The sequence below is a fragment of the Antennarius striatus genome, chromosome 23, assembly GCF_040054535.1.
Source record: "Antennarius striatus isolate MH-2024 chromosome 23, ASM4005453v1, whole genome shotgun sequence".
Lineage (NCBI taxonomy): Eukaryota > Metazoa > Chordata > Actinopteri > Lophiiformes > Antennariidae > Antennarius > Antennarius striatus.
The window spans coordinates 7,896,846-7,922,514 of record NC_090798.1 but is presented as its reverse complement, the minus strand read 5'-3'; the positions used below and the strand labels follow the sequence as shown (position 1 = coordinate 7,922,514).

The window sequence follows — 25,669 nt, the reverse complement described above, 5'->3', positions numbered from 1 at the left end:
TTTATTCTATGATTAGAATTGGTTGACTGAATAACTTGTACCGACACAGTTCCATTATTAGCATAACGTGTATCAAAGCACTTCCAAGAACGCCTGGGGATGAGATTCCCATTTACTTAACTACTTAGTTAATAAAAGTTCCAATACAAAAACACACATGGGTTAATGCCATGAGATTATGCAAGGGTTTAGAATATGATATACAAATGTTGCTGAATTGAAAGGGAGAGCTGTTAAACAATGGTTATTTTTGTCAACTTATCTAGGTATCCCTGAGAGAAGCTGGTTATTGTCAAATCATTTACTCTGCTTTTATCTTCCTCTTTGACTTCTGACAACATAAAATTCGACATACTAAGACTGAAACCCAAACAAAAGCAGCAATAAGGGCCACAATGAACACAGCCACATCCAGGCAGGTGTAGGTGTACCAAGGCAGATTAAAACCTGCGGATTTTAGATGATCTGCTCCTTTGTGTCTGATGACATACTCTATCCAAAAAATGGCTGTGTCAATAGGAGGCACCGGCTTGTCACTATGTAGCTGTGAGAGATGCTGCATGTTCTCATGATATGAAGGAGTGTCTAGGATGTCCTTTAGAGCCTCCAGAAAGCTCTCTTTTGTAAGTGAACTGGCCTCCACAACCAAAGCTGCTCCACGTACCTTCAGTCGGAGTAGGTTATCAAACTGGTCAAAGATGAGAGGCAGGCCAAGAACAGGAATTCCATGGTAAATTGCCTCAAATATGGCATTAGTGCCTCCGTGGGATACAAAGGCACGAGTTTTGGGATGTCCCAGGAGGTCATTCTGAGGTAGCCATTCGATTAGTAAGGTGTTGTTCCCTAGAGATGCAGGCCTCTCACCCACAAACTTCCACACTACCTTCTGAGGGAGGTCAGCAAAAGCAGCCGCGATGGCTTCTGTGACCTGCTGCGGCATGGCTGACAGCAGTGTCCCTAAGGACATGACCACCACTCCATGTTCACCAGAGCTCTGCATGAATGTCTCCAGCTCAACAGGGAGGGGATGAGCCTTTTTGCATTGGAAACCCCCTATGTAGACCACGCTAGGCATGGTAGGACGAGGCAACTCAAAGACAAAATCTGTTCTCACCAGCCAGATATGAGCTTCTTGCTGCATAGACATGAAGTCAGTTCCAGGAGGGAAGTGCTGTTGAATCAGATCTGTGTAGGCAGTGTTAATAATATACTGTTCATAAACACTATACAGATAATGTAACATATTTACGGTCCTTTCAAAAAAATCCATTCGATCGCAAAGCTCGCTTCCTGACAAAGGGACATAGGAAACAGGAGAGGGGGCTATGCTGAAATGACCCTCTCCTGCGTTCATCCACCGTACATTGTAGACCATTGGCAGTTGGAGATAACTACCTAGAAGAATCCCAATAGTCAGACCGGGGTCTGTCAACATTAAGTCAAACTTTGCATCTTGCAATCTCTTCATAAAAACAGGGTCATCTATCATTCTAGCTGCTGATCTTGCAAGAATCTTGTGACCATCTGCTAACATTGATGTGATTAACTGTCGTTTACAGAATGTGCGTATCAGTGACCATGAGCTGTGACATTCCATAACATTTCCGATCATATTATTGTAGTAGCTGACATCTGTCTCATCCTCCAGCATAGATACATTAACGGAAGTATAAACTGGAGATTGATAAGGAATGTACCAACTCTTGGCAGACCTCAGCACAGTAATGTTGTGGCCCCTGGAGTGCAGCTCTTTGAGAATCAGCTCCATGTTGATCCAGTGGCTGCCATCAACAGGCACTACCAGGATCCTGCTGCCACTGCAACAAGTAGGATTTAGGAACAAGAAGCAGAGTCCTGTCAGGAATACAGGGATTTTTCTGGACATGTCCTGTGAAAAAACAACAGATCAGAGTTATAACACTCATAAACCCCAATAGCTATTAGAGAAGCTCATACCATATGTCATTTAGGATTCTGACAATTACAAGAAAATAACATCTAATTTGTGCTAATGTCATACAGCAAACATTGCATTATTTGTGATAAAGTTGACTTATGATGCTGTTGAGTTGTGGATGGGGGTTCCATTTGATTGGTCCCTTTTGTTTGACACAAAAAGGATAGTTCCTGGATAGTTAACATTGTTAACAACATCCAAGAGAGATTCACTCAAACATGAACACACACTTTTAAAAAAAGCTGTCATTTCACATGTGGGCAAAATATACTTGAATTAAACCAAACACTGACTGAACATGAGTTCCTCATTTAACACAGAACATACACCTTTGACACACCATAGGTTTGTAAAAGTGTCTAAATCATTCATAGGTCTGAAATAGTTAAAATTGATTCTGATTCTTGTTTGACACAATCTTTTTAAAATGGCTTCTGCACTACAGTCAGATGAACCTTCAACCTATTCCTTCCTACTTAGATAAATCTCCATCTTTGCTTGGCCCAGATGGAAATTTAGAATCTGCCAATCCTTTTTTTGATTCTTCCTGCGTTTAAACCTATAATGTATATCTGTGCGTCAAAAACAAGATCGAATGAGAGAAAGATTGCCTCTAAGAACAGGAATACATTGTCGAGTCTCTAAGAAAGAAAAAAAGAAAGAGATTGAGATTTCAAATCACATTTATTCATGAAGTCGGTATTACAAGATAGTACCTTAACAACATCGAAGCCAGAGATTCACTCATGAACACATGAACACATCAAAATAAAAGCATATGAAATCTGGGCAAAATATAGTTGAATTAAACCAAACACTGACTGAACATGACTTTCTCATTTAACATGGAACATAAGACAACATTGACACACAATAGGTTCTTAAAAGCGTCTAAATCATTTATAGCGCTGAAATAGTTAAAATCGATTCTGATTCTTGTTTGACACATTCTTCTTAAAATGGCTTCTGCACTACAGTCAGACAAGCCTTCAACCTTTTCCTTCCTGCTCAGATAAATCACCATCTTTGCTTGGCCCAAAAGAAAGTTTAAAATCTGTCAATCCTTTTTTTGATTCTTCCTGCGTTTCAAACCTATAATATACAGTATATCTCTGTCAAAAACAAGACCGAATGAGAGAAAGATTCTCTCTGAAAACAGGAATAGATTGTGGAGTCTCTAACATTCTAGGAAACAGTGAGAAATAGTTTCCTTGTGAGAACAGAACAGACAGTTTTCCAATATATTTGGATTCAAAACTGCAATAAAACTGTTGAGGGCTACAGTGGCATGTTAAATCCTCCATTGGAGATCTCCAACCCTCTTTGTTAATGACTACTTGTAGAAAGACTCCCAAGATGGGTTCACATTCGCCGTCAGCCCAAGGTGAACCCTCCATCGTGTGTCAACCCTATGTTTATCAATTTTTAGAACCTTTACGATCAATTTATACATGTTTTTTTCCATCACTGTCATTGAGGCTGATCGGGACCGACACAGAATCGTTAGAGCAAAGAAACAAACTATCTATTGGGAAAGGGTTGGTATGAATCGGGTTTGATAGGCCTCTACAATAAGAATTTATCAAAGTCAGTTGCTGTGGGGTGAGTTCGCTATTCCAGCTCTTCAACAGTCTTGCAATGAGTCTCACTGAAGTCACACCCACAGTTAGCAACATTGGTGGGGGTTCAACGCAGGACAGTCGGTGCCACAACATTGATGCAACCAAGTTGTTTATAGTAAAACTCGACCTCTAAAAGACAGTTCTGATAAAATCCATTTCCAGTTTTTTTTGCCTTTCTTCCACTTTCTCCAAAATGTTTTCCCAGTTCTTTTTCATAATAGCCTGGTTTCCCAGATACACTCCAAGGTATTTTAACCTGTTAAAATACCTTAGAGTCTATCCGGGAATATGATTTCGTCCAGCCCACCTCCCACCATTAGAACCTTGCTCTTTGCCCAGTTTACTTTAGCAGAGATCTCACTAAAAAGTTGTACAGTGCATTCCAAAGTGCTTATATCATGCCGGTCTTTGATTGGAACAATAATATCATCAGCATATGCATACATTTTGAAACTACAAGAACAACCAGGAATACTAACACCAGAGAGACTTGTTCTCAGCTGGTTTAAAAAAGGTTCTAGTGCCAGAGAGTAGAGCGTCCCTGAGATGGGACAGCCTTGTCTCATGCCCCTTTGGACCTTAGAAGGAGCACTCAAGCCACCGTTAATCTTAAGTACATTCTCAATGTCTCCATACAGGGTCTGAACCTTTATAATAAAGTTAGAGCTGAAACCAAAACCGTGTAGAGCAGGGCTATTCAGTTAAAAGTCAAGGAGGTCCGGTTACAAAAATTTTGTCTTAGTAAAAGGTCCGAACCCAAGTCCAGTTTGTGTCTTATAGCCGGCCCCAATGTCCATGTTATCATTTATTATCAATCTTCAATGCAGGATATGTTTAAGTGAGCACACAGCTAGCTCTTTGACACCACCATAAATAAAAGTAGACCCAGGCAAATAAATTTCAAGCCTTTTTTCTTAGATTGAAGAACACACAAACCTCAGAATTAAAAATAAAGTGCAAAAAGAGCTGAATAATCTTTTTTCTCGTAAATTAAAGACGTCCCAGCCTAAAGAACTGAAGGCCTACACTTCAAGTAAAAAAACAAACATGTTCAGAAAGCATGAATAAAAACTGGCTCATTCGGGGGAAAAATGCAAACAGAACTTTCTTCGTGAGAGAAAGGGGCAGTTGGCCTGCCAGTAATTCACTTGTACACAAGTAACCTTGTGCACAGGCACACCTTGTGGTGGTCTCTGTCATGTGTGGTGAAAGAGACCACTGGACTTTGTCAGCATCTCTTTTATTGCTGCATGTATATCCTCTCCTCTTGTGTGTGTTAGTGGTGTTACACTCAGCAAAGAGCTCCTTAACTTTGTGAAGGAACCTGACACAAACACAAGCTACAACTCATCAATGGCCACAGATATGCATGGTGCTCTCTGAATAGCTGCATCAAGATGTTAATATTTCTGATTTTCTGGTTGCTGTTGAAGCTGACATTGGGAGTTTTTCCACACATCTCATCTTTCTGTTTTCTCTCAAACAATGTGTCAACAACAACTTTAAAGCACATATTCACAACTGTCCCATCACTAAAAGATGTTTTATGTTGCCCCAAAATCCACCATGCCTTTAGAGAACATTCGTTTGCATTTTTCCGGGTCATTGACTTCCGCCCAGTAAGTCAAGGACAACATGAACAACCTGCTCTATAACTTACCATGCTGGCCAAGACCTTGGAGAGGATCTTATAATCTGCGCAGAGGAGGGACACCAGCCACCAGTTTCTGATATCTTGCAAGTTTCCTTTTTTTTGGCAGGAGTGTGACCCTAACCCTAACCCTAACCCTACAGCTCAGGGGCAGCAGATTTGTTGTCATGCTTTCCCTGAGCACGGAGAGCAGGTACTTACCAATCACCCGCCAGAATTCTTTGTAGAACTCAATGGGTAAGCCATGTAGGCCTGGAGACTTACCAAGATTCATCCCCTGCAGGGCTTCAGACAGCTCATGCAGGGAGATGTCAGTATCTAGGTAGCAGTTTTGTTCCACCGACACTTTCGGCAGACCAGATAGAAAGGATGACAATATTTTGGGTTTCTGAGAGTATTCAGAGTGAAACAAATCTTCATAGAAACCTGCTGCATATGTACAAATTTCTTGACTGTCCTCCAGCACCGTCCCCTCCGTAGATTGGAGAGAGTGAATCATCTTTCGCTGCTCATTTTTTCTTTCCAACCCAAAGAAGAAATGAGTGGGAGCATCCTCATAGTGATGTTTTTAAAATTACTGCATACCATGGTGCCCCTTGCGGACATGCTCAGCAGATCAGCCAAAGTACATTTTTGGTCCCCTCAGGGCCTTAATATGCCTTTTGTCTCCCGTGGACTCTTCTATTGTCTGCAGTCCGGCCACTTTTTTCTCTAGATCTCTGCTCGATCTGATCTAGTCATCAGAGGCATTTCGAGTGTTCTGCAAGCATGGATTTTTTATTATCTATTTGCCAACTTCCCTCCAGAGAGCTGTAGTTAGTTTTTTAAGTAAAATCATCCCAAAGAGCAACTATGGCATTTTTAAAACATCTGTCAAATAAAAGTGTGGCGTTAAAATGCCAGAACGCACTTCTGGCTCTTAAGTTATTTATAAAAATACAGCACTGCACTAAATTGTGACTGTGAATCTTAAAAACATTAAGACGGTGGGTAAAACAATAGAATCTGTCCGATATAGACATGGACAGATTTGTCTTCCTATACCATGACCATGTGTACTGCTGTTTTGAGTTGTTAAAAGTCCTCCATACATTGGTCGGGTCATTTGTTCTTATCAAATGATTCAGCATGAGGTTCCAGGTGATTCCTGCCTTAAGCAGGGTCTGCTGTGCAGTTAAAATCCATTCCTAAAAACAGGTGCTCGTCTATGCTGTATTTCTGAACTTCATCATTTAAAGTATTCAAGAGAGAGAGAGAGTGAGAGAGAATGATTTTGATTTTTAAAATCACGTTTATTCATGAAGTTGAAAGACAAGATAATCACGTTGACATAAAATCCAAAAGAGATTCACGCAAACAGGAACTCACATTTCAAAAACAAATTATATGAAATGTAGGAACATAAGCAAAATACACGTGAATTAAACCAACCGCTGACTGAACACAAGTTCCTCACTCAACGCAGAACAGACACCTTTGACACACCATATGTTCATATGTGTCTAAGTCATTCATAGCTCTGAAATAGTTGAAATCGATTCTGATTCTTGTTTGACACATTCTTATTAAAATGACTTCTACAGAGAGAGAAAGAAAGAGAGAGATGAAGATGAGTTGTTGTTATTGAACTGACTGCTCTCTCTCTCTCTCTCTCTCTCTCTCTCTCTCTCTCTCTCTGTCTCTCTCTCTCTCTCTCTCTCTCTCTCTCTGTGTGTTGCAGTAGTACGTGCAACCAATTTACAAGAATGACCTTTAAAACTTGAATTAAGAATCTTCCATTCACTGAGAGAACCCGGCATAATAGTAACAAGTACTGTTACGCATACACATTTCTAGCTCAAAAAAGATAAGTGATCTAATTTTTTTTTTGTTCTTGTCTTTTTAAAATGCCTTACCTTGTTCTTGTAAAACATTGACTTTGGTTGCAGCTCCACGTCTGAAATAGCCGGGGGTACTACGTTGTGGTCTGCGTTCCAATACAGCTAAGTTTTTATACACAGACAGAGGTCCTGTTTCTGCCAGGTCAAAGTGCAGTCACTGGACAGCTAACAGAAGAGTGTGAACTGTAAGAACTATGAGTAAAGGTCAATGTTAAAAGCACACTGTAGATTAGCTGAGTGCTTTCTAAACCTCCAGTGTGTTGTCACATGACTACAGTGGTATTTTTTCCTCTCATTGTCTATTTTTTGTGTCAGACTTACTCATATTCTAATCTACTGCTCAGCAGCAGATTGTTTCGTATGTCATATCAGAAATCACTTAATTACAACAAGACAGATTTTAATGAATCTTTTTTTAAATTTTATTTTGTATACTAGTCTGATCCTTGAAGGGAAATTAAGACCACACTTGAGTAGCAAATTCTGGAAGGGTGGGGCATAGAGTCAGAAAGAAGTATTTACATTTGAATGAATTAACTTTGGAATGGATATTGATAAAGGAAAAGATTCATGAATTGTTTCGCCTTTCAAACATTACAATGATTTGTAACATGATTCCAATTCTACGGGTAGGTTTTGCTGGTGGAGCCGTCATATTAAGGGAGTAAAACTGTCATGAGACTTTTGCCTTTAGATGGAACTGCTACATGGGAGGTTTTCACTCCCTGAATGCTGTTAAGCATTTGAGTCCTGACTGGCAAGGTTGGACTTGCAGAGCCAACAATCTGATGGATAAGGGAAATTAAGAGGATGGAAAAAAAAATTCAACCGTGTGAGACGGGAGTGGCAGAGAAAGAGGAAAGGGGGAAGCGGCAAGGTCACAAAGCGAAGGGAAAATAGAATGAGTGCTGATGATTACAATGACTGCGAATCAGTGTTCAAAAGTCATATCAGTGCACTGCAGCTTTCCCTCTTTCTCTTTCTCTGTGGACTTATTTAAACTTTACACAGAGAACAACAATTAGCTTGAGGTTCCAGTAGAGATGAAGACGTGCAGCCTGTTGGTCAAGTGGCTCAAGTGTACACATGGGTATGCTCAGCTTACTCTTTCATAGGACTCGACATAGTTAACAAGCAGCTAATAACTTGTGTTTATCAAGAAAACAAGCCTCTTTTCTAAATTTAAAGAACACTAAAACTGTGATCTCATAAGTGCTATATGTACAAAGTTGCAAAACATGCTGCAAAAGCTGGGACCCCTGTGTTTTAAGCATTAGCTTGAACATTGCTTTATCCCTAAAGTTTTTCTGTCCTCTCAAACGTGTACATACAATATATGCAGTATTTACCATCTACCAGAATGTAAGTGCATGTTTATCTGCTCCTAGATACTGACTCCTGTAGTAACAGGTTAGGACAGCTAAATGTTGATGAATAAAACTACGATTGAAGGTTAGAGATGACTTACCCAGTTTAGTGGTTATCTTTTATTACTGATCATCACACCACACCATTGCATCTGGCCATGACACCAGGAGATGCTATAGATAGTCATAAATACACAAGTTGAGTTTATTATCCTCTCAGTAAATACACAGAAACAGATAGAAATGTGCAGCCAGAATTAGTAGGGAACTACTCAGGCTCGTCTAAACTCATCTGGATTTGATCACACCAGGCTTCCGTTGTGGACAAACATCCTCTAAAGATGGTCCATATCCTGTCAGCAGGGGGAGACAGAAACGCTAGATGCACCAGGAGGCAAAAGCCGAACCTCCAACAGGTATGGGTGTTGCCATCTATGTTTTAAACCAAGTTTCAAGCAAAACTGCTTCTCTCCACATCAGCCCCGAAACAGACTGATTTTCCAGTGGTGAATCTACTCTACTATGTTTGTGGAGATTGCTGGCCACTCAGGTCATAGTAAATCTCTGAGTTGAATAAAGTTCAGTTGAACTTTCATAAAAATATTGATGCTTTTCCTCTCATCCAAGAGGCTTCTTTGGGTTTTTATCAGATGGTGGGGAGTTACGGATATATAATATCAAGATACATCGACACACAGTCTTACTGGTAAACACATTACTTGTTATGGCAATACTCAAATAAGAAAAGCTTGAACATGAAAAGTTATAATTGTTTATTCTCACAGGAGTAACTTGAACTCAAGTTGCATTGAACTCAAGCCCGAATATGTGAACAAAGCTCCTGAGACTCCTTTTACTTCAGGACCTTTCCTTCCTTCAATTGTTCTGTGTCATGATACGGTTCATTTAATCCCACGATAGTCATCATCTACCCAGACCTCCGCCATGTTCTATCACACGGTGACAGCTGTTTACTACCAATCAAAACAGCTGTCAAGATTCCTTGGATGCATATTGTAAAAACATATATCCCTTCTACTTGCCCATTGTCTTTTACTGGTACTGCCTTGTTAATTTTTTTTCATATTTAACTCCAATTTGATACACACTCACTCGATGTTGGAACCTGTCCAAGGACACTGGTTAGATCACATATATCAAAAACTGGCATGCAACTGTACAAAGCAAATTTTCATGTGACACAACTGTACTGAAGTTTCAAGGTAAATGAGTTTTATTGCACTCTCCATGAGGACTCTTAAAATCCTGCTTTACATGCAAAACCCAGAAATAATAAAACAAATGTGAAGTACTTATTGCAAACATTATTATTATTATTTGAAGAAAAATACATGTAGAGGGGATTATATATTTATAATATCAAAGGAAAATAAAAGTCAATGAGAAAAGTCTGCTGCCATGTTGCTGCTTTGTGTTATATTGCTAAAATGCTATGTTAGCTGCTCCGTGATAGAACAATAATATACACTGCCCGGCCAAAAAAAAAAGTCACACACTCTAATATTTTGTGGGACTGCCTATAGCTTCGATTGCGGTGCGCATTTGCTGCGGCATTGTTTCGACAACCTCGTACAATGTCATAGCATTTATTTCTGTCCAGGATTGCATTAAATTTTGGCCGAGTTCTTGTATTGACGATAGGAGTCAAACCACTCTGCAAAGTCTTCTCCAGCACATCCCATAGACTTTGATTGGGGTTAAGCTCAAGACTGTGGGGGTCAGTTGATGTGTCAAAATGTTTCCTCACGCTCCCTGCACCACTGTTTCACAATTGGAGTCTGATAAATTTTGGCATTGTTGTCCTGGAATATGCCGGGCAGTGTACCATGTCAGCTGCTCTGTCCTAAAACAAATGATGTTTAAAGAACTAAAAGGAAGGATTTGAATTGAATTTTAATTAAATTTGATTTGAGTTGTTAAACAATTGGAAAAAGCCAGACAGTATTTTTCACACAAGATACAAGCACCTCTTGGTAGCCCTTAGGACCCTTCTCAATCTGCCTGCTACATGCTGTGGAACTCATTTGCATTGACAGGAGTTAAGTAAAGGACTGATGAATTTAATTGAATGTATCTGTTTTTACATACTGAACCACTGACTTATTGATGTGGTATTATTGAATCAATTCATGGTTGTACACTGGTCTCTTCCTCTTCTCCTTTCGGCCTTTCCCTTCAGGGGTCGCCACAGCGAATCAGTTGCCTCCATCTGTCTTCTGCATCCTCTTCTATCACACCATCTACCTTCATGTCCTCTTTCACTACATCCATAAACCTCCTCTTTGATCTTCCTCTAGGCCTCCTGCCTGGCAGTTCAAAACTCAGCATTCGTCTACCAATGTATTCACTATCTCTCCTCTAGACATGTCCAAACCATCTCAGTCTGGCCTCTCTGACTTTATCTCCAAAACCTCTAACATGTGCAGGTTGTACACATGTTGTCTCTGATGTACTCATTCTTGATCCTATCCATTCTGGTCACTCCATAAGACAACCTCAGTATCTTCATCTCTGCTACCTCCAGCTCTGTCTCTTGTCTTTTCCTTAGTGACAGTGTCTCTAGACCAAACAACATTGCTGTTGTCTCACCACAGTTTTGTACACCTTTCATTTCATTTTAGCCAAAACTCTTCTATCACACATCACACTTGACACTTTTCTCCACGGTCTTTTCCATCCTGCCTGTACATGCTTCTTCACCTCTTTTCCACACTCTCCATTGCTCTGGACTGTTGACCCTAAGTACTTAAAATCCTCCACCTTCTTGATCTCTTCTCCCTGTAACCTCACTCTTCCACTTGGGTCCCTCTCATTCACATACATGTACTCTGTCTTACTGGGGCTAACCTTCATTCCTCTCCTTTCCAGGACAAACCTCCCTCTCTAGCTTCTCCTCCACCTGTTCCCTGCTCTCACTACAGATCACAATGTCGTCTGCAAACACCATAGTCCATGGAGATTCCTGTCTAACCTCGTCTGTCAGCCTGTCCATCACCATAGTGAACAAGACGGGGCTAAGAGCTGATCCCTGATGCTGTCCCACCTCTGCCTTGAACTCCTCTGTCACACCTACAGCACACCTCACCACTGTCTTACAGTCCTCATACATGTCCAGCAGTGCTCTAACATACTTCTCTGCCACTCCAGACTTCCTTATACAATACCACAGATCCTCTCTGGGCACCCTGTCATAAGCTTTTTTCCAGATCTATAAAAACACAATGCAGCTCTCTTTGGCCTTCTCTACTTCTCTATCAACATCCTCAATGCAAATACAACATCTGTAGTACTCTTTTTTGGCACGAAACCATACTGCTGCTCACAAATGTTCACTTCTGCCCTTAGTCTAGCTTCCACTACTCTTTCCCATGACTTCATTGTATGGCTCATCAGCTTTATTCCTCCTTAGTTGCCACAACTCTGCACATGTCCCTTGTTCTTAAAAATGGGCACCAGCACACTTCTCCATTCCTCAGGCATCTTCGCACTATCTAAGATCCTATTGAAGAACTCAGTCAGAAACTTGACTGCCACCTCTGATAGACACTTCCAAACCTCCATAGGTATATCATCAGGCCCGACTGCCTTTCCACTCTTCATCCTCTTCAATGCCCTCCTCATTTCATCCTGACTAATCTTTGCTACTTCCTGGTCCACAACAGTCACCTCTTCTAGTCTTTGTTCTCTCTCATTTTCCAAATTCATCAACTCTTCAAAGTACTCTTCCCATCTTCCCATCGTACCACTGGCACTGGTCAATAGACTTTCATCCCTATCCTTAATCACACTAACCTGCAGCACGTCCTTCCCATCTCTGTCTCTCTTTCTTGCCAACCTGTATAGATCGGTCTCTCCTTCCTTACTGTCCAACATAGCATGCAAGTCATCATAAGCCCCTTGTTTGGCCTTTGCTACCTCTACCTTCACCTTACGCTGGATGTCCCTATACTCCTGTCTACTCTTGTCAGTCCTCTCAGTGTCCCACTTCTTCTTACCTAACCTCTTTCTCTGTATACAGTCCTGTGCCTCCTCATTTCACCACCAAGTCTCCTTATCTACTTTCCTTCCAGATGACACACCAAGTACCTGTCTCCCTGATCACATTAGCTGTAGTTGTCCAGTCATCTGGAAGCATCTCTTGGCCACCCAGAGCCTGTCTTAACTTCTTCCTAAAAGTCATGCAACACTCTTCCTTTTTCAGCTTCCACCATTTCGTCCTCTGCTCTGCCTTTGCCCTCCTCATCTTCCTCACCACCAGAGTCATCCTACATACCACCACCCAATGCTGTTTGGCTACACTCTCACCTACCACCACATTGCAGTCACTGATCTCCTTCAGATTACACCGTCTACACAAGATGTAGTCTACCTGTGTGCTCCTACCTTCACTCTTATAGGTCACCCTATGTTTCTGCCCCTTCTGGAAGAAAGTATTCACTACAGCCATTGCCATCCTTTTTGCAAAGTCAACTACCATCTGTCCTTCTGCGTTCCTCTCCTTGATACCAAACCTGCCCATCACCTGCTCTTCACCTCTGTTTCCTGCACCAAAATGTCCATTGAAGTCTGCACCAATGACAACTCTCTCGCTTCGAGGTATGCTCAGCATCACTTCATCAAAGTCCAACCAGAACTTCTCCTTCTCCTCCAGCTCACATCCTACCTGTGGAGCATACCCACTAACAACATTGAACATCACACCTTCAATTTCTAGCTTCAGACTCATCACTCTATCTGACACTTTTTACCTCCAGGACGTTCCTAACAAATTCCTCCATCAAAATAATGCCTACTCCATTTCTTTCCTATCTACACCATGATAGAACAACTTGAACCCTGCTCCTAAACTTCTAGCCTTGCTATCTTTCCACCTGGTCTCCTGGACACACAGTATGTCGACCTTCCTCCTTTGCATCATGTCAACTAACTCTCAACCAACAGTCATCCAATTTCCACAGGCACCCTGTAGGTGAACAGCAACGAAGGCGGTTGTTGTTAACCTGGGCCTCGACCGATCCGGTACGGAAGTCGTAGGTTTGATTCGCATGTTTGATTTGCCAAAAGTTTTATGCCAGATGCCCTTCCTGACGCAACCCTCTGTATTTATCCGGGTTTGAGACCAGCACAATAAGAGACTGGCTTGTGCCCTTTTCCGGCTACATTTTATGTTTTTATGCTTATGGGGCAATTATTGTGTGCATTAAGGCTTCAATGGTAATGGGATTGTTCCTTGTCTTTATTTCTCTTGAGATTTGGCACCAGGAGCAGGGCCCAGAGAAGAAGGCCTGCAGACAGTCATTGCAAATCATACTCTATGAAGACAGTCAGTGGATTTTGGAGTCATAAAATACGAGATTAAAACAAAAGCTTTTAAGCTATGAAGTCAGTACTCACTGTCAAAATAAACAAACAAGCAAGGTGAAGGAACAGAGTGTACAGAACCTTTTATAAAAATTCCTTGTGAACTCCTGGATGTTATCATGAACAAGAGAGATGTAAGGATAGTGGTTGTACCTCAGTATGATATCGTTGGTGTATTGACGCCCAGAGAGCTGTTGTTATAGGAGAGATGAATGCTCCTATAAGTGTCTGTGTTTGTCAAAACTGTCCAGTAGAGGCAAACACAGACACTGACCAGCATCATGGGCTGTAATGCAGGCAAAGCAGGTAAAACACCAAAAGGAAAAGCAACCTGAAAGTAAGTTAACATTCACAAAATTCTCATTTAAAGTGATTTGTCACATAGGCAAAACAAGTCTAGAAATGGAAAGCCTCTTAAAAATGAACCTACAGTACAGACAAAAGAATAATAAATAAATAAATAAATATTTTTTTTTTTTAAATAAAAAAATAAAAATAATAATAAACCTTTATTGTCCCACAGTGGGGAAATTTGTGGCAACTGAATGAGGCAAAATATTTTTGATTAACACCAGTTTTTGAGATTTGATATCTCATCATCTGAGGATGCCATCAGTTTGCTTTATCACCTCGAGCATTGCCCAAACACTCCCCTACTGTGCATTATTTTGTATGCATTCCTAGAGACAGATCAGCCTGAATGAGAATGAATGAGGTTTTAACTCCATGCACGCAAGACAGATAAAAGATGTTGACTCCTTATCGTCTCAAAATATGTAAACCAGGTCAAAGAGAACAGAAACGACAAGCACGTACACACGGACATGTCTTGGAAGCAGTCACAAATTCCAGAGGTCCATTGGTTGGATGTGCTGCTCATGATGAAAGGCCTGGGTTGGTTTAGCTCCATCTTATCACCAACGGTTGTGACAAAATAAAATATATAAATTGAACCCACACTGTTAGGATATGTAGCTGTAAGTATGGTAACGATTTTAGAAAAGTGAAGGAGTAAACAATGTGACTGTCCCTCTGACCCTCAGACTGGCAACTGGTTTGTCAGAAATCTGCATTTTATCATGGATGGAAATCTGTTTTCTCATTGCTTTCTGGACAGCAAAGAGAATTCTTTTTACAATAATACAATCATATTTGAAAACTAGCATGAACCCATGGAAATTCCACGATAAAACAATATCAGACTTCATACCAAACATATGAAAACAAATGTAGTGGTATTATAAACCAATTTTTTTGTCCATTGTGGCATTTTTGTCCACTGTAAAAAATTATATCTTATCTCCGAATTATATCAGTTATCTCCGAGAACTGCCACCTTATCGTGGTGGGGAAGTTTGAGTGCCCGAATGATCCCAGGAGCTATGTTGTCAGGGGCTTTATGCTCCTTGGCAAACAGGTCCTGGGAGATAGGCCAGACGAAGAGCAGTACAAAAACCCCTATGATGGCTAAAAAATCAAGGACCGTACGCCTGGTGTGGCGTAACTGGGGCCCCACCCTGGAGCCAGGCCCGGGGTTGGAGCTCGTATGCAAGCGCCTGGTGGCCGGGCCTCTGGTGGCCGGGCCTGTCCTTCTGCGTTCCTCTCCTGGATACCAAACCTGCCCATCACCTCCTCATCACCTCTGTTTCCTGCACCAACATCTCCATTGAAGTCTGCACCAATGACAACTCTCTCACTTCGAGGTATGCTCTGCATCACTTCATCAAAGTCCAACCAGAATTTCTCCTTCTCCTCCAGCTCACATCCTACCTGTGGAGCATACCCACTAACAACATTGAACATCAAACCTTCAATTTCTAGCTTCAGATTCATCACTCTATCTGACACTCTTTTTACTGAACCCGGTCAGGCTGAATCCGGTCGGTGGAATACGTGGCCTTCTTGGAGTCTCTGGGAGGAGTACTGAATATTGCTCCAACTAGGTACTCCATTGTTCTCCTTGGGGACTTCAACGCTCACGTAGGCAATGACAGTGAGACCTGGAAAGGGGTGATTGGGATGAACAGCCTCCCCGATCATGAGTTGTGTTCTGTGCTAGTCACAGTTTGTCCATAACAAACACCTTGTTCAACCACAGAGATGTCCATGAATGCACATGACGCCAAGACACCCAAGGCCAAAGGTCGATGATCGACTTTGTTGTCGTATCATCAGACCTCCGACTGCGTGTTTTGGACCCTTGGGTGAAGAGAGGGACAGAGCTGTCAACCGATCACCACCTGGTGGTGAGCTGGATCCACTGGCAGAGCAGGGGGCCGGACAGACTCGGCAGGCCCAAACGTGTTTTGAGAGTCTGTTGGAATGTAGAACCCTCTGTCAGTGAGATCTTCAACTCCCACCTCCTGGAGATCCTGTCTCAGATCCCGCAGGATGCTTGGGATATTGAGTCAGAGTGGACCATGTTCTCCACCTCCTTTGTCGAAGCGGTTGCTGAGGTCGCAAGGTCTCTGGTGCCCGTCGTGGCGGTAACCCCCGAACCTGATGTTGGACACCGGAAGGGGTGCCGTCAAGCTGAAAAAAGAGTCCTATCAAATCTTGTTGAATTGTGGGACTCCGGAGACAGCTGACAGTTACAGGCAGGCCAGGCGTACTGAAGCTCGAGTAGTTGCGGGGGCAAAAACTCGGGTCTGGGAAGAGTTCAGGGAGGCCATGAAGAAATTCTGGCAAACCATTTGGCGCTGGTGTGTGGCAGGGAGAGGGGCTAGGCTTGTGGGTAGAGCCATGGCTCCACACTTGTGGGTCCTCTCCACACCCGATACTCATGTGGAGTATCGTGGAGTGGAGCTGCTGCTCCTCCGCCTCAAGCAGAGCCAGCTGAGGTGGCTCGGACATCTGTTCCGGATGCCTCCTGGACACCTCCATGGGGAGGTGTTCCGGGCATGTCCTACCGGGAGGACACCTCGAGGAAGACCTAGGACATGCTGGAGGGACTATGGAGCTTGTGTCTAGGGAGAGGGAAATATGGGCATCCATCCTGAGACTGTTGTCCCTGTGACCCAGCCTTGGATAGCAGTAGATGATGGATGGATGGATGGATGGATATTGTTGTTGGGGGTTTTTTTTGTTTTGTTTTTTGTTTGTTTGTTTGTTTTTTTAACATGTCCTGTCCAGTAATCTTGAATGTAGTATGAAGGTCAGGAATGGTTTTCTAGTGCCAAATTGAATTTTCTCTTTAAAAAAGGAATCTATTATTCTCTTCCTGTTGCATAATCTGCATTTTATTTATTGCCTGTGTGTATTAGTATGTGAGTTGTGTGTATTTCTGTGAATGTTTGTGTGTTTTTTAGTGGTGGTCACTACAATATCACAACGATCCCCAGTGGTCAGTAGGCAGGGACCCAATCCAAAACATAGAAAATAAAACATGCTCTTCAGAGTGTGACAATGTTAATACCAACATTACGTCTTGGCCCAAGCTCTTTTTGCTAATGAATAATTTCATTTATGAAATCTTACATAGTCAATCTTATGTGTAATGTTTGTTCTCCTATAAAAACATTGCAAGATATTTTCCACTGAATATCCAGGAAATACAAGTTGAAGCAATTTTTTTTTCCTTAATATTATTAAAAGAGACATACTGTAAGTAAGAACATAGAAACATTGCTTTAAAATCAGTCCTGGGGTTCTTAAATCATAAGTAAAAGTTTGAATGAGGCAAAATGAAATTCCCTCTGTTATTATTGGTTAAATACCTTGCATGTAAACACCTCCTGTGATTAAATGACAGATGACTTAAGTATAAAAGAAAAAGCACTAGTTCTGCAGAAAAAAACAAAACAAAACTTGGCATACTGTACATACAATAAATGATATAATTATATTCAAGGCACTAGAAATCAATCTATACTACAAAAATGTGATTGGACCAGAATTATAAGAAAATAATGTGTGGATTTATCAATCAATCAACGGTTGTGCACAACAGTCACATTGTGATATAGGCTCCCTTGGAAAATGCTTAAAAATACTACTCATAGGTAAATAAAATTAAGTAATAAGATAGAGACCTAAGATTTATATTAACAGAATACTGTATACACACAGGTAGAATAAAAAATATAGATATAGATATTTACTTTATTTATTTAAAGATTTCTTTTCTTTTTTTAAAATTCAACTTCAGGGAAAGTTAGGACATTTGTACAGTATATTTAAATGTCATAATAGCTTTTCTGATAACTTGTTATAAACTGGTCACAACTCATAAAAATGCCTGGAAAAATATCAGAATCAGTGGTTGAATAGTCATTAATGAAATAAAAATGCCAGATAAGAAAACTCTAGTGAAACTACTCATCAGAAATGTGTTAGAATAATAAAAAAAATAGAATAACTCAAAAGTTATGAAAGTGGGTTTTTATTGTTGTTGGGTTTTTTTTTTCAATTGTCTTCACAAAATAACATGTACAATTGCCCCAACTCTAAAGTATAATTTAACTTGTTTGACTTTATCCTGAACCAAAATTGTTTTTTCCTCTTTAGGCAATAACTGTTTCCCTGCTAAATTCACCAGGGTAGCGGGGAGGGGCTGAAAACTAAAGGAAATGTGAATAAATGGACTCCATGGAGGCCCGGAGAAAGGAGCGTCTAGACCAGGTGCGCCCCCTGCAGGGAGGTCAGAGCAGTGTATCTGTGTGAGGAGGAGGAGGAGGAGAGGGAGGCGTGGGTTGCTGCTCTTCTCTTTAACTCCCTGGAGATCTGGAGCCAAGAGAGAGTGTAGCAGCAGCATCCATATATACAGTCGCTGCACACGCTTCCCTGTAAGACACAGAGAGAGGCTTGAACACAGGTGGGAGGCTCAAACAAAAGGTGAATATTTGCATTTAGAAGCAAATGGAAGAGTTCTTTTTACTGATATGTACAACAAAGCACCTCTATTTATCTATTTCATGTTGTTCTCTGATACGAAATCCTTAAATATATTTTAAATTTATGAATTTCATTGTTCCACTACATTTTTTGTTAGAGTAAATATACTAACAAAGCACAAATGTAGCACAACATTTTGAAGTTGGTACATGGCAGCATATTTGTCGTAGTAACAGTAAATGTTCTGCCTTAGAAAACAGCGGATTTCATGCACTCAAGTATCTGCTCTTAGCAGCAGCGTCCTGGAAAAATGCTTGTCGTTAGGATAAATTAATAAAGTCTGAAAAACACAGTCAGGAGGCAAATTCCAGTTGTTGGCCTGAGTATTATAATATGATGTAGAACCCAGAAATAACTGACAGTATGTCAACAAGAAGAGCTACCTTAATTATGGTGCCTATGAAATTTAGAATAGAGTGACATCATTGATATTGATATAAAGTGTATGCTATCGTGCAACATTGACTCAATTGCATTTGATGCTGATTCTGTACAAATAAAATAAATTTATGTTTGGATCTGTAGACATTTGTCATAGACTTCAAGTCAAAAAACATGGTGGCACTGGAAGACAAGTCTGAAGACACACCAAAGTCATTATAGATGGACAGATGGATGGATAGATGGATGGATAGATGGATGGATGGATGGATGGATGGATGGATGGACGAGCGGGCGGGCGGGCAAATTTAAAGCGCACTTATAGCGCACAAACAAATGAATAAACGGGTCTGTCTGCATGGATTTATTCTCAAGATACAGACTGTTACAACTTTGTCCTTCCACCCGTTGTGGAGTAATTGCCTTGCTTTACACCAGCCTACATGCTGGGACTAGTTTTCATAAGAACTTCTGGCACCTTCAGAGCTCATGCTCTGCAACACTGACGGCGATTCACGGCCCACTCCACCTCCAGAGTGCCAACATTACCAACCACCTCCTCTCCCATGGCACAGCTCCAGCCTCTGCCTGGCCTCCAACCACTCACACCTCCTGCCTTATCCCTGCTTCTCTTCATACTCCCAGAGATGACTTGTCTTGATTTATCCATCATTCAACTCACATCTTCGTGGTGCATCTGTCTCCTATCTATTGTTGATGCGCACCTTTTCAGTGAAAAAGACCTGAGGTGCGTCCATGCAGGCAGTTGTGTTTAGAGTTGACAGGCATTGCAGAGAAGTAGTGGGTGGGCAGCGTGAGCAGCTCACTGGAACTTAAATGCATTTGTTTGTTTATTCATGAAGTTATTTATGGATCTAATGTAGCTTTATTAATTTAATAAACATGCTGTGTTTTCACTGCATGCTCAGCATATGTACATCTGTGGTTTATCTCATGTCACCACACTGTGTTGCTAAAGTAATAACCAATAACCAGTCATTGAGCCAATTTTCTTGATGTTTGCAGCTATTTTCCACATGGGCTGTTAATGTGTTTCATCACATTAATGTCTTTATCTTGTCAGCAGTGATATTATCATTACTCAAAGTTGCAGCTTGGCTAAATTGAGCTGGGGACATTGGAGTACCTGTTAAAGCAACTTAGTAAATTCAGTTCTAGTGCTTTAATGTTACATACTGGAAAGTAGTAAATTGTGAAGGTAATATGAAAGCAATGGAAGCATTGACTGAAAAATAAGATAACAAAATGTCTATAATGTTGCTTGACAACACACCTGGCTAATACATCTGTGCTGTTTTATATGGGAAAGAATAAAGTTACCCAAATAAAAAACACACAATTCCATACAGAAAGGACTCAAATTAAAAGAAAGAACAATTATTTAACGAGGCCTCGCTTGGCAAGCAAAAAGCAATGCTACTGCCTACATTGTGGCAGCTCTTTCGTCACCATCACATAAAATACACCAAATGAAAGACAATTTTCAGGAAGAATAAAGTTCTTCCCGTCAGTTAGATGAATTACCTGAATGCCATATCGTTGCCTGACAGATGCCCTCATGGCAAGAGAAGCAGGTGGAACACAGCCGATACAGTCCAGCAGAGGCAGGCAGGGACACGCACCCACCGCACTTGTCACCTTACAGGTGAACACTGGGAGGCAGCACAGCGCAAAGCAACCTGCACACAGCATTGAGGCCTGTGAATGATCTAGCGATCAGTTCATGACCAATATCTTAGAGGAATCTTCCTGTCAACAATCAGCCAATTATCATAATGTATGGATACTCACAATCTCCCATGTCTTTATAACATTCACACAGGCCAGTGCTCCATTGACCTGCATCATGAGCCCTATGGGGTTGGACATGGACCACCTGCTGAGACATTGCTGAGCTGGCAGTGAAAGGGATTTGGGGACACAGCGTGAGTTTCACAATGTTTGTTTAGGTCATGAAAATGATTTATTATTCTCTCTTCTCTCTAATTTTTAATTTAATTTAAAATTAAATTTAGATTTAATTTAAAGATTAAAGATTACATTTAAATTTAAATTTAGATAAACTCTAATGTGGAGGCTCATTACTGGTCTCTCAATCCTGTAATCCTGTGTATAAAACTGGTTTCCAGAGGTATTCGGATTTCTGTTCGATATTCACCGCCAACACAAAATGTCTGAGATGAACATACAGTATCGCTGCCAATGCTTTTTATTTATTTTTGAGCAACTAAAGCATGACTAACATTCTCTGGTTATCCTTAAAGGGCTTAAAGTGGACATAAAGTAATGGAGAGAAAAATGCTACGAAGGGATGGAATGGACAGATCCATCAGTTAAGTTTGAGAATAAGAATATAAAATCAAAATAATTAATTAGTGTTAATTTCAGAATTTACTAATAAATATAAGTAAAAGGTACTCAAGGTATGAGGAAATGTTCCAATTATATAGCCGGTGGGATGCTGTTGGTCTTCTTATTTTCTATGTTATTAAATTGGATTGATATTTCTGGAGCCTTCATGTAGCAAACAACACCAGGAAAAGAGTCCTGACTGGACTGTTTCTGTCTGAAATTTTAATGTAAAGTAATAATGTGGAGAATTACTGAAGTTATGCACAAATACCTCATAACTGTTCTCACATACTCGAGCAAATGTACCATAGGTAAGAAGAGTAAACACTTCTTGATTTAAAAACATACTAGGAATCAAAGACGTGGAGACATGTTAGTTTAATAACCACAAGTCATAAATAAATCAACCAATACATTTGCATATACATGTAACTCTTTGTAAAGTGTGTATTTCATCTTTATGGATTAAACAGTATTTAGGTAAAAAAAAGCAAAACAGATATAAATAAGTCAACTTTTGGACCACAACTCAGTTTGGAGCTACAGTGACAATCAACAATGACAAAATCAACAGGAACCAAAGATAAGCACTAAACCCAGAAGAACAAAGGTCTACAAGCAGCTGCCTCCTAGTCGGAGGTAATCTGTAGTTTTGTTTCACAGACTCCTGCCAAACTCAGAGAATGATTTTCTTTTTCTGCTACGTGCGTGGCTCAGAGCCAGCGTCTGAAGAAACACTACATTTTTAGGCAGGGTGAAAATATAACCAAGAATATGGAGCTAGGTTTGGTTTGATAAAGACTCACCTGCTCAAGAGTTTATCCATTAACATATCAGGAAGACCAAGAGCTGATATACCTAGAGCCGTTAAAGTTTCGGCAGTGTTTGACTTTGTTCTTCGTTGACAATAGTTGGTCTGTGTGTGTGTGTGTGTGTGTGTGTGTGTGTGTGTGTGTGTGTGTGTGTGTGTGTGTGTGTGTGTGTGTGTGTGTGTGTGTGTGTGTGTGTGTGTGTGTGTGTGGAGGGGGGGGGCTCTTAACATGTGTTTTGGTGTAAATATGAAGCCAACAGGTAAACCTCAGGGCTGGGCCCTCCTGAGAGCTACTTCTGCCAACCCGTAGCATTTTAATGTTTATTTATTACAAAAACGCCCTGACTTTTTACTTTCCTTGTTGACCAATCACTTCAGGATTCTGCCCATCAAAAAAAAAATGATGAAAGACTTTCACCACATGAAACTGCACTACAATTTTTATATACGCGCCACCTGAAAATGCCTTCCGGTGTAAGTCCTTACTTTCCTTATTTTCCGGACTAAATTCACTGGAGGAAATCTTTCCACCATCAAGCTACACTGACCTCTTTTCCCATATGGGCTGCAGCTGACTCAGATGATGAAACAGAAGATTAACAAAGGTGACATTCATGGTAGGTTTGGAAGTATCAAATTCACCAGAAAGTCAGTTTTTTATTCCATTGATGACAATTTATGTTCTCCTATTAAAAAACAAAACAAAAACAAAGGACAAAACATGATCATGTGCGCCCTGGGGTACATCAAGATCTAAGATAACTTGATGAAGTGGTCTATGGGATGCCCTTCCAGTAATACAATCTACTGGGTGACCTGCATATGGAGGCCTTTCAGTATCGGAACTTTGTTACAAATATTCAATCATTTCCCATAATTAAAAAACAACTGAGCCAAAATGTCACAACATATTTTATTAGTGACTCAAAATACACAGATCACAACATCCTGAATCCTGATGCCCAGTGCTTTAATTACATCAAAGTTGTAGGAGAGTGGTTCTACTACTGTCTTGTTGACTGGAGAGGTTCAGTGGGTCTTCCACACTGGAACTAGCCGCAAGTTAGCTCATTCAGGCAAACAAAAAACATTTTAAACCATAAACTGATCATTCTTATTGCATTGGGCATCGTAGTGGAACACTGGGTATATTTTCCCACCAGCCATCAAGAAAATGAATCAGCATATTTTCAGAAGCGTCAAATCATGCCTGAATTCCACTTACATTTCAATGCACACACACGCAAAATATCTCTTTGATAGAAAAATCATTATTTACAAAACATGAACACATCACAGATATGGTTCATGTTCAATACTATGATGATGACGTGTATCATATTAACTGTTAGCTGACTTTAAGTGATTTTAATGAGATGAGACATTAAATTATGGGATATAATGGTAATACTGTAGTGATGCCATTATAAGATGTGTTCAAGAACCTGCTCTGTGGGTAATTCAACCATTTAAAACAGGGGGATTGGAATATTAGGACGCCATGACCTGCAGGCTGTCTGGAACTCTGGAAACACTAAGAAAAAAAAATTAAATTAATGTAATTATTTACTAAATATTGACGCAGAAAGGACAGAATCTTTGACACCTGCATGGTGTTTAGTATCAGTTCACTCACAGCGTTGGTGTGTTTTGCTGCAGAAGCATTTTATCAGGTCCTGTTTCTTGACGTTGTTTGTGGGAAGCAGCGGAGAGCGACATTTTATCTTTCCTTTGGGAGAAACTGCAAAAAGAGCAGAAGTTGAAATTTAAATTCACAGCATACAAACGCAGGTCATAACCACTTTTAATGCATTATTGTCTTCTTTGCATGACAACATACTGTAGCACTGGTTGGAAATGTGGAAGAAGACATAACAGCACCAATGATTAAGCTGTTCTTGCTTTAAGCTGATTTATGTAGCAAATTGTTAACGAAAACATATTCAACACTCGCCTTGGCATCTGCACTTGCGGATGTGCTCTTTGGTCACTTGAAATCCAGTCTGTGACGCTGCACTCAGTGGAAAAAAAAAATCCAAAAAGCAAGAAATCATTTATCAACAATAACAATAATAAATCAACCATCAACCACCTTTCAAGCATTTCCTGTAAAACAAGGGGTGAAACTTTTACAAGAAGAGCATCATGAGGATCATGTATGCAGCAAAGAAAAATATTTTCTGTTCATTTACCTGAGCTGCAGTAAAAGTTGTCAACCAGAACCAGCAGTAGCAGAGAGGCGACTACAATCTTCAACATGATTGTGTATTTGTTTCATTTACTACGGTGTGCTGATGATTGTGCAGAAGAGGTGAAGCCGACTATTTTATATCATCTCTCATAGTCCACCTCCACATAGCTCCACTTAGGTATGCACAGCTAGATCTACAAGCAGATCAGTCTTGGCAAGTCTAAATTTGTTCTCTTAATCCAACCATGCATGGATTCATCCACGAAACGCGATGATGATGAGATAAAACATTCCCACATGCACAAACAGGGTTGTTGGATGAGGACTAAAAGGGGATGCTTGACCTTGGTGGAGGGTCGCGCTGTAGTGAGAGTCATTCCTGTATTCCATCCATCTTGCAGATGATGCAAGATGGATGAACACGGAGACATGGAGAACACACCACCTCACCAGACAAGCTTGAAGTTTTCTTTCTGTGACGCAGGAAGGTTCCTGCACCACCATGTCGCTCCAGCCCTGTCTTATATTTATATAAAAAACTGTCCCTAAATTATTAGCTAAATTCGTGTAATAACCACGATGCTATTCTCTTATAAAATCTCTATTTAACTTCATGTTTCACATTTGTAAGGATATACTGTATTTTCTGTGTTATATTTTCTTGTGTTAACTAGGTGCTGAACATTTCTAACTTTACCAGCTACAGCAAACTCAGAGGATGAAAATGCTCAAACTGAAATAACATCGGCACTTTGCAACTTATGTTCTATTTAACTGATCATTTTATTTTTAATTGTCTTAAAAATATGAGTAGAAAAACAAATCAATACACCAATTTACTTTAAAAAACATACATTTTGCAAGGTGTTGCAATTTAATTAATATCTTTGTGTGGAGGATTTCAAATATATAAGTCAGACTTTGATTTCACATTTACTGTGTAGAGCAGAAAAGGAAAGAAGACAGATAAAAGTCATTATGAGAGAGGGATAGATAGATGCATCTAAGGAACACTGAGAGACTTCTAAAGACTAAAACAAGAAGCAGAAAAGCAAATCAACCTTATTTATTCCTACCCCCTCCACCCCCACCTCCACCCCCACCCCCATCCCACCCTTTTTGACGTTATCCTGTTTCCGTATGGACTTCAGGGATGCAGCT

At 40.5% G+C, this 25,669-nt stretch overlaps 2 protein-coding genes and 1 pseudogene across 2 annotated transcripts; all 3 read right to left on the bottom strand.

Moving 5' to 3' along the window:
* ugt5g1 (UDP glucuronosyltransferase 5 family, polypeptide G1) lies at positions 1-7,252 on the bottom strand. The gene is made up of 2 exons (XM_068308127.1): positions 7,126-7,252; positions 1-1,888 (listed from the first exon to the last, which is right to left on the bottom strand). The coding sequence occupies exons 1-2, from the start codon at positions 7,141-7,143 to the stop codon at positions 302-304; spliced, it is 1,605 nt and encodes a 534-aa protein (XP_068164228.1). The 5' UTR covers positions 7,144-7,252; the 3' UTR covers positions 1-301.
* A 6,423-nt stretch (positions 7,253-13,675) lies between these two features.
* LOC137590976 (cornifelin homolog A-like) lies at positions 13,676-15,811 on the bottom strand (annotated as a pseudogene).
* A 2,413-nt stretch (positions 15,812-18,224) lies between these two features.
* LOC137590750 (cornifelin homolog B-like) lies at positions 18,225-22,433 on the bottom strand. Its single transcript, XM_068308482.1, has 4 exons — positions 22,313-22,433; positions 20,946-21,049; positions 20,679-20,833; positions 18,225-18,641 (listed from the first exon to the last, which is right to left on the bottom strand). The coding sequence occupies exons 1-4, from the start codon at positions 22,336-22,338 to the stop codon at positions 18,471-18,473; spliced, it is 456 nt and encodes a 151-aa protein (XP_068164583.1). The 5' UTR covers positions 22,339-22,433; the 3' UTR covers positions 18,225-18,470.
* Positions 22,434-25,669: the final 3,236 nt, after the last annotated feature.

Bases quoted from the DNA above. Each gene is read 5' to 3' on its own strand.
- LOC137590750 (XM_068308482.1), bottom strand. From the start codon at position 22,338: ATGTTAATGGATAAACTCTTGAGCAG. The intron at 21,050-22,312 runs GTGAGTCTTTAT...TTTCACTGCCAG, and splicing joins ATGGATAAACTCTTGAGCAG to CTCAGCAATGTCTCAGCAGG. The intron at 20,834-20,945 runs GTGAGTATCCAT...TGCTGTGTGCAG, and splicing joins TTATAAAGACATGGGAGATT to GTTGCTTTGCGCTGTGCTGC.